The sequence below is a fragment of the Rhagoletis zephyria genome, unplaced genomic scaffold, assembly GCF_001687245.7.
Source record: "Rhagoletis zephyria isolate East Lansing unplaced genomic scaffold, Rhagoletis_zephyria_1.1 Rzeph_scaffold_04767, whole genome shotgun sequence".
NCBI classification, from domain to species: Eukaryota; Metazoa; Arthropoda; class Insecta; order Diptera; family Tephritidae; genus Rhagoletis; species Rhagoletis zephyria.
Window position 1 is genome coordinate 31,402 of NW_016161850.1, and position 9,025 is coordinate 40,426.

A 9,025-nucleotide genomic window follows, 5' to 3' on the forward strand; every position below is an offset into this window, starting at 1 on the left:
ACCGCCCACTTATGATCACATATATGTATCTCGCTAACCGTTCTAGCAATTTGAACCAAACTCGGTGTGGTTATTGTGCTTGCCACATAAAAGCAAAGCGTTGAAAATTAGTGAAATCGGACTAAAATTACGACCGCTTTTCATATAACGGTATATTTCAGAAATGCTTGAAACTGCAATATTTCGAAATTTAAGGACGCTAATTTATTTAAATTTATACACCCCGGCTTATCGTGTAGCGGTAGCTTTCGGAAAGGTGGAAAACATATATTTAATAATTGCGCCGGGTATTTAATGTTCGGCTCCGCCCGAACTTAGACTTTCTTACTTGTTTACAATAGAAAAGGATATTTTAGCATTAACGCTATGATTGTAAGAAGTAAAATTTCATATATGTACATGCTTTTTTAATTAATTTTGTTTTTTTCCAGATTTGCGATTACCAAATGATGACAAAGGCAGTGGATGCCCGGCGCCCAGGGTCCTGCCACGACTCTTTGATTTGGAGAGTAAGCAAATCACACACCTACTTTTCCCAATCTTATGAGAACGGCGAGCGCGGAGACAGGCTTTTGGGCGATGCTGACTACCCCCTTCAACCGTACTTACTAACACCATATCGTGATCCACAGCCTGGGACAGTGCAATACAGGTTCAACCAACGACACGCTTCCGCACGCAACATAATAGAGAGGACGATTGGTATATTAAAAAGCCGGTTTAAATGCTTAGCTCGTCACAATACCGTTACAATACCAGCCCCCAAAAGTCGTACACCGGATGAGGGAAATGCATCCAATTTAAGGGACTATATAGCAAACTTATTGTAATTTTTTAATAAAAACTTAAAGAAAAATATTCACTTTATTACAAAAATAAAAATAAAAGAAGCTTATTCGTCTAAAAATGCACTAAGTATTCAAGTATTAAAAAAAAAATACAGCACATAGCATTTTCCACTTCAGGTTCAGCAGCCTCATCAGAAATTCGTTTTGTGCAATACAAACCATCACATTTCAGCCTTTTTCTTTTCTGAAAGTATGTTAATTTCTATCTCCTGAAGCTCCAGTTTCCTCCGCTTTATTTCAAGTTCTCCCTCTCGAATTTTCTCTATTTTGAGGTGGTGTCTTTTCTTCTCTTCGAGACTACTAACTACATTCTCGTAAAATTTTTTAAATTTGCGATTCAGCACTTTGAGTTCATATTTTATATCTTTTATTGCGCGCACATTCTCTTTGTCTTCTGAAATTTTTTTTAGGTCTTCCGCCATCGATGCCATCGCGTTGATTTTTTCACCCATGTATTTTTTAATGCACTCATTGAAGCTAGGCTCCTGGCGACGTTTTGGTGTGCTGCCTACATTAGGAATAGGAGCAGGGGTATTGTGCACGCTCGATCTCTCATTCTCGTCATTGCTTGATTTTTCCTCATTTTCCTGTTGCGCTAACTCCCGCGTATTCTCTATACCTTCGATATTTTTCGCACTAAATTTAGTGCTTTTCTTAATTCAAAACGCGAAAATTTTTGAGTTTGGTGCTTGGTGCTTTTTTGTTAGTTTAAAGACACCAAAACTGTAAATCTGAAACAAAATGGAAGTTAAATTTAGAGCAATTGGAGGTTTCGTAAGAAACTTTACAAAACCAACAAAAATCATGGCACAATGACAATCATAAGCGAAAGGGCCTATGTTTGCCAAATAAATATGTGGTAGAACTTTAAATCATGCCAGAATTACATACGGTAATTTGCTATTGCCTGTAAAAAATCCATGTTGCTGGGACCAGGAATAGATCTTTAGACCTTTAATTCGGGCTGAATTTGTTATATTTTCTACGAATATTACAATAAGCACCAGCATATCCTAACAGTAAAATGAATAACGATCCTTCGACCGCCGAGGAAGAAACATTAATTTTTATTTATTTGAATCGACATACCTACAATAAAATTTTGTATGCATACAAAGTCAATTGAATCCTCCAGTAAAAAATTTGGTGTTTTTTTCTAGAAAAACCGCGATTTTTTTTGGGGGTTTTAGTGCTTATTCAAATTCAAAACTTGGCAACACTGTGATAAAGTTTGATGCCAACCGGGGTTTCTCAGTGGATATATAATTCATGTGAATTATAATTTGAAGGTATCTATTTAGCCAAGGAAAAAGCAAAGCAGTATACTTAAACCAGCACTTCCAGCAGATATTGACCTGGGTTTTCGCACGACTATTCCTGTTTCATCGTTTCTTTTTAGGAGATTCTTACCACCATATATATATGTATTATTTACACTAGTGACTATTTATGTAAATATGTATGTATTTTTTATGCTTAATATATGCAAATAAAAGAAGTAAACACAGCAACCATCGAGTAAATTTTTATTTGTGTCAAACTGAAACTTTTTTTCCAAAAATAAACGGTTAGCTGATTCACGTCTACAGCAAGTTCACAAAATTAATTGAAAACTTGTATCAACCAAAGCATTGTTTATATTTGCTCAACAATGATTTGATTCAACTAACAATATTGTCCACTCAAGGTAGTCGGTTTTTAATTATTAACAAATATACATACATTTGTCCCAACTAGAAGTCTCAAGTAAATTGCAGACTTTCGTGAACTAGATATTTATTCCGCCATATCCAACTATGCCACTTGGTCACTATAACCAAATCTTGGTTATTATAACTAGACCTTCTTCTGAGTGTAGGGGTTTTGGGGATTCAAAGTTAGTTGCGTAAACCAAAGCACTACTGTTCTTATTTCCGTAAAAGTTTGTTAAATTTTCAACTATTTGCAAAAATCTGCAAACAAACAGCAAACCGAGGTGAATAAGACAAGGTTGGATGCGTAACCGCACTAAATATTGATGTTGATTGATAACTCATACGCCATGGCATATGAACAATATACGTTTACTACCTCGCGTCCGCACTCACGGAAGTGACTTTTTTCACATGCCATTTCCATTTAATTTTTCGGACAAAATAATGAACCAAATGGTAAAAAATTTACCAATTTTTATTACATCGAGAAATTGAGTGGAGTTTGTTCCTTTTGATCAAGAAAATATGCCAATTCAGTTTTTATAACGATTTTTGAAGTGAAACTTCTTTAGCGGCGGTTAGTTGGTTGGGAGTAAATTGGCAAATTCAACGGAAATGATGCAACGGCAATGTTGCATTGGGAATGGTGCAACGGAAATGGTTGGGGCTGAAACAAGTGCTTCTTGTGGTTATGCACATGGTATTAATTTAACAAAAATTTGCTAATAAAAGGTTAAAGAATAACACTTAGAAAAAGACCAATCCAAGAATTAAAGCAGTGATGCCAGACATTCTCTGTTAAAAATCCCACGAAAATGGGGAAAAAATCCCTCAATTACCCACATCTTGAAAATTTATCCCACAAAATTCCAAACGAACTTAAACATATACATGTTTCAGTAGTAAAGAAGTAAAATTCATATAAAATAATAATAATAGTTTGGCGCTTACATATATGTGCTTTTCCTCCAATTTGTGGCGGTCCCCTTGATGTTGTCACACAAAGGGGAGGGACCTACAGTTTTACGCCGACTCCGAATGGCGAGTGTATTTTTATGAGAGGAAGTTTTTCATAGTAGGAATACACTCGGAGGTTTGCCATTGCCTGCCGAGGGCCGACCGCTGTTAAGAAAAACCCCTTTTTCTGCATTTTTTTCACTCATTAATTTTTTCACTTTGATTTTTTTGCTCACTCACTAAGGGTCTAAAAGAATTTTTTGGTGCCTTAAAAATTGAAGCACATTCATGTGCTATTTAACATTTCATCAGATAATTTGTTCCGCTTTTTACATGAAACACTAGTTACAACTGAAAAGATTCTTTCTTACTCAGCGCTTGAATTGGTTAACATAAGATAATTTTCGAAATTGTCCTTATACTTTTTAACAATTATATACCATTTCACTCCACATCACATCTTCAGAACGATTAATTACGTAAAAATGTCGAATATTCTTGAATTTTGATCAATTATGCAACAATAACTGCGTCAAAAGCAAATCCCTTATTTATATGAAATTTCCCAATAATTTTGCATGCAAAATATCCCTCAAATAGGGAAATTACCCACAATCTGGCATCACTGAATGAAAGTAAAGGTGAATACGTACATAGATAAAGAAAAGGATAAAGGCAAAGGTAAAAATAAAAACAAAAACAAAGATGCGTAAAGATATAGGCAAAAATGAAGACCAAGGTAAATTTAAACACTTCACTTATATAAGGGCAAAGGTGAAGGGGAATACGTAGCTGAAGAAAATGATAAACATAAAAGTAAAGACAAAGAGGAGGATGAGGATACCGATAAAAGTAAAGATGAAGATAAGGGAAGAAAGATTAAAATAAAGGTAATTAAAGAGGAAAGGATTGAGAGAGAGACACAGAGACTCAATCTGGGAACTATTTTGGGATTTTAGAGATTTTCTGGATTCTCGAGACCAATCGATAAAATAATCGATATTTTTATCGGTTTTGTTATCGATATTTATCGATTTTGTTATCGATATTTACCAATTTTGTTATCGATTTTGTTATCGATTTTTACCGACTTTGTTAGAGACATTTATCGATTTTGTTATCGATATTTACCAATTTTGTTATCGATAATTATAGATTTTGTTATCGATTTTTACCGACTTTGTTAGCGATATTTATCGATTTTGTTATCGATATTTATCGATTTAATCGATTATGTTATCGATATTCATCGATTTTGTTAACGATATTTATCGATTTTGTTATCGATATTTATGGATTTTTCTCGATTTTGTTATCGATATTTATCGATTTTGTTATCAATATTTTCATGGACGTTATAATCGATTTTGTTATCGATAGAGTATGAAGATAATGGAACATGATGATGGATAACATGAACGTTATTAAAGCGAACAGTGGTAGAGGTAGGGATCTACATTGATAGAAAAAATATAACCTTAAGCATATAATATAATAAAAGCAGATGTGTGTATGTATAGATAAATAAGTAACGTAAGTTTCACTTCTACAGTGTGGCCCAGGCGCACTTACTTTTTTTTATTGCATCCCATGTGCATTACAATTGTACATTATTGTACATTATTTTAGTTAAAGTTGTAAATTATAACTTGTTTCTTAATTTCGTTTTTATTAATGCTAAATCAAAAAATTTGCGCTCAGCTGCTGCGGAACTGTGAGGCAGACTAAAAATGTTATGAACTAAATCACACAATTCCCCAAAAGCCGCTTCACCCAATCAATTTTTAATCAAACTTACTTGATCTCAAAAGCGTTCTATATTGGTACAGTTTTTGAAGTTACCTTCACTCGGCTCCATTTTGCGAAATTGAAACTCAATTATCAGCCGGGTTTTAGTTTTCAGATCGCAAAATTACGTGCTCCAATATTCGCAAATTTTTGCGGTTTCAAATCGGTTGCCGATGAGACGGTGGAATGAAAAGTAAATGGCAAAATTAACATAAATAACAAGCTAGCTTAGTTTAAATTTATTTTTGATTATGCCCATTATATCTTGCGATATTTTTAGCGTCCTAAAATTAACTTCTTATGTTGATTTTATTTGTTTAATTCACTATTTATTATACACATCTCCGTTTTGGGCAACGAAAATTTATCGAAGCAACGAAGATTTACGATTTGGTGCGGACGATACATGTGCGATAATTGTTGCATACCTTCAAAGGATGGCTTTTAAGAATGCTGGAAACGATGTGGAAAATGGAACTTATCGATAACAAAAAGTTGCGAATTCAAGAGCACCCAAAAATAAAAAGGTACGATTTTTACGAAAACGCAAAACGTAAAAGTAAATGAAAATGGGAGCCCGTCTGTATGTCTGCATCATTTACCAATGCAGGAAATTGGTCGAGTAGCAGCAAAATTGATACATCAGTATCATAAAGAACTTAATGCAGTGTAATAATTTAAAGATGTTTAATAACTTTATTGAAATCGAATATTATTATCATGTGCTAAACCGAGTAATTGAAATTAACAAGAAACCGCGATATTTTTGGAAGCGTGCTGTGACAGATGCGTAATGGCATCGCTAACAATACGCCAGCACTATTCAGCGCCGCCGTAATGTTGATAGCCCTGTTGGAACATACGTTCCACAGGTACATAAAAAGAGAAAAGAAACGAATGAAAATTTCAATTCGATACGCGCATTTGACTCAGCCGGTTGTGCCAATTTTGTTAACTAAATAAAAACTAAAAAAATTAAGTTGAACTAAATTAATCACACGCGTTTTATTAAAGCGAAGTTGTATTCAGGCGTTTTTCAAAGACAGAAGCAAACCCATTGTGTTAAGGAAAATCCGCCGTAAGCTAAAAATACAGAGAGCGCTACCAGATAGCAGCAAGCAGCCTTCAACGAAACCTCCAGAACAACAGCCAGCAGCAATAAAAGACCGCCGGACTCCTGGTGCCCCCTCAGCGAAGACCTCTTGGGAGTAGCCAGCTTCCCTCCAGCAGGTTTCGGGTAAGAAAGTAGTGCGTTAGTTAGATGCGCGGGCAGAGGGCCCAACATGGCGACCGTGACGGTGAGCATGAGGCAACATTTTTTTTTACACCCTGGATGGCAGGCGTGTCTAATGGGCATCGGGCGTGACACAGTGTTGGTGGTGGTGGCGAGCAGAGTTTCTTTGCGGTAGGCAATAACGGGGTGCTGTACAACGTCACCCGTATAGCGCCGCACACAAATCCGCGCTGCCTTTTCGTCCCGTGCATTTTTTACATAACGGGGAGCCCTGCCATCACCAACGACAACAGTACGAAATAACTCGCATAACACCATATATAACGGCGCGAAAAACGGCACGCGGGATATAACGGGGAGCCCTACTGCCACCTACACTTCCTCAACGTTGGTCGTCTTGCCGTGGCGGGTAAGCTTAAATGATGGCATGGTATACCCCACAGTGTGGGGTGCACCATGGCAACATGAACTAAGAGGGAAGCCCAGTATTGCATCCTTCTGCGGCACTTCTTGACGCTTCAAGATGAAACGTTGCTTTGAGCCGCTGAGGAGAGCAATGCAGGGATTACCGCACCAACACTACCCAAGCCAAGGTGTGAAGGCCACCGTGCCAATGGATGAATGGCCAGCGGGTAGTAAAATGTGGCTGGTCGCGAACGGTCCCCTCCGATGCCCCGGCAAGGTCGGTTGTATAAGTGCCTTCTTCATGCATACCGGCTCTGCGGACGAGCGACGAACCCCTTCCGGACTACTCGTGGGACCACAAATGAATAAAGAAAACAAACAAAAACAACAACAACAAAAACAACAACAACAGCAAGAACAAAAACGAAAGCCTGGGGAAGATGTGACGCTATCGGAGGAAGAACAGCTCCTGAAATCCCCTGCTAAACCAACAAACCCGACAACGATTTCGTCTGGTGGTGCCAGCCATAGCACCTCAGAGGAAAAAGCGGGAAACAGTAGCAAAACGGAAGGTGCCAGCCATAGTACCGCCGTTTTGCAATTAGAAAATTTTAGTACCGGTAGTGCCAGCCATAGTACACCGGAAGAAAGACCAACATGTAGCAAGCACGCGGCCGGTACCAGCAGTACCCAGCTGCAAAAGCATAGGAAACCCTCAAACGCGTTCATGAAGCAACGGTACCAGAAGGCTCTGTACATGCTCGACAAAATCGAGAGAAATGCAGCAGCCGGACGTGTAGACGAGCGCGATGAGGAAGATAAGCTTAGATATATGGCCATGGTGGAAGAGTATGAGAAATTCCAAACAGAACGTACTGCCACCATGGGATCCAGCGAAACCCAAAAAAGAAATAGGTCTCAAAACGAGAATGGCCACGGAGCTGACCGCAAACGACTGAAGCAGGGGGATGTAGCGGAGTCCGCAACATCCACCAAGCATCGCTACTTCAGCGACGTTGCAAGAGACCATCTTCAGACTTCAATCATTGACGAAGGTAGCAGAACGCCGCTAGCAGTGCAGCAAAAGTGGGTGGAGATCGATGTGAGGCTGTCGAGTCTCGTAATGGACTACGTCCTCGACAACCCCGAAGGTCCTCATCCAGAGTTTGACTCATCGGAATCCCTGAGGGGATACCGGGTCATCAAATGCGCGGACCAGTTCTCCTTGGACTTCCTCGCTGGGTGTGTAGCAAAGATTTGCGACGCATTCGAGGGCTTGAAGCTCAAGCTCATACCAGCCAGGGACATCCCTAGGAGGCCCCGTGCGCGCATTTGGTTACCTCCGATAGCCGAACCTGGCGAAAAGTTGCTGCGGTGTATAAAGCTGCATAATAAAAACATACCAGCAATAGACGAGTGGGAGCTCATCAAAGTTGAAGAGCCGAGAAAGCCCACAAACAAGCCAATTCTCCTAGCGATTTGCTCCGAATCCTTGGAGGCCCTAGCAGAGGCCGACTATAAGATTCGGTTCGGTATTAGAAAAGCTAAGGTAAGAGTATTCCTTGGTGAAGTCAGCCCAGTAGAAGAGGACCCGGGCGTCGACGGTGCAGGCGAACTCCTTATGGGAGTGAAACTGAGCGATGAACCGGACCAGTAAGATAGTCCAAATAAATCTGCAGCACTCGAAGTGTGCTACAGATAGTCTAGTCGTACTTCTCAGCGAAGAGGACATCGACATTAGCCTAATACAGGAGCCCTGGGTCAGGAACGACGAAGTAATGGGCCTTAATATCTACAATTACAATCTCTTCTACAAGAGCGAGGTTGGTAAACCACGGGCGTGTATTCTTATCAAGAAGGGTATAAATGCATTCCTTTGCTCTAATTTCAGCACAGCAGACACAACAGTAGCTAAGGTGGAGACGGCAGGACAACAGGATGTCTTGTTAGTGTCGTCTTATATGTCCCATGAACGGGACAGTCCGCCACCGGAAATCAAAACTATAGTAGACCGGAACCCCAGACGAGCCATTGTCATAGGATGTGATGCAAACGCCAGGCATCCAGTTTGGGGCAGCACAACAGAAAACGAGCGAGGT

At 39.2% G+C, this 9,025-nt stretch overlaps 1 protein-coding gene across 1 annotated transcript; it reads left to right on the plus strand.

The window, feature by feature from the left end:
- The first annotated feature begins 346 nt into the window (after positions 1 to 346).
- On the plus strand, positions 347 to 830 carry LOC108371193 (putative nuclease HARBI1). The gene is made up of 2 exons (XM_017626701.1): positions 347 to 372; positions 432 to 830. The coding sequence occupies exons 1-2, from the start codon at positions 367 to 369 to the stop codon at positions 828 to 830; spliced, it is 405 nt and encodes a 134-aa protein (XP_017482190.1). The 5' UTR covers positions 347 to 366.
- Positions 831 to 9,025: the final 8,195 nt, after the last annotated feature.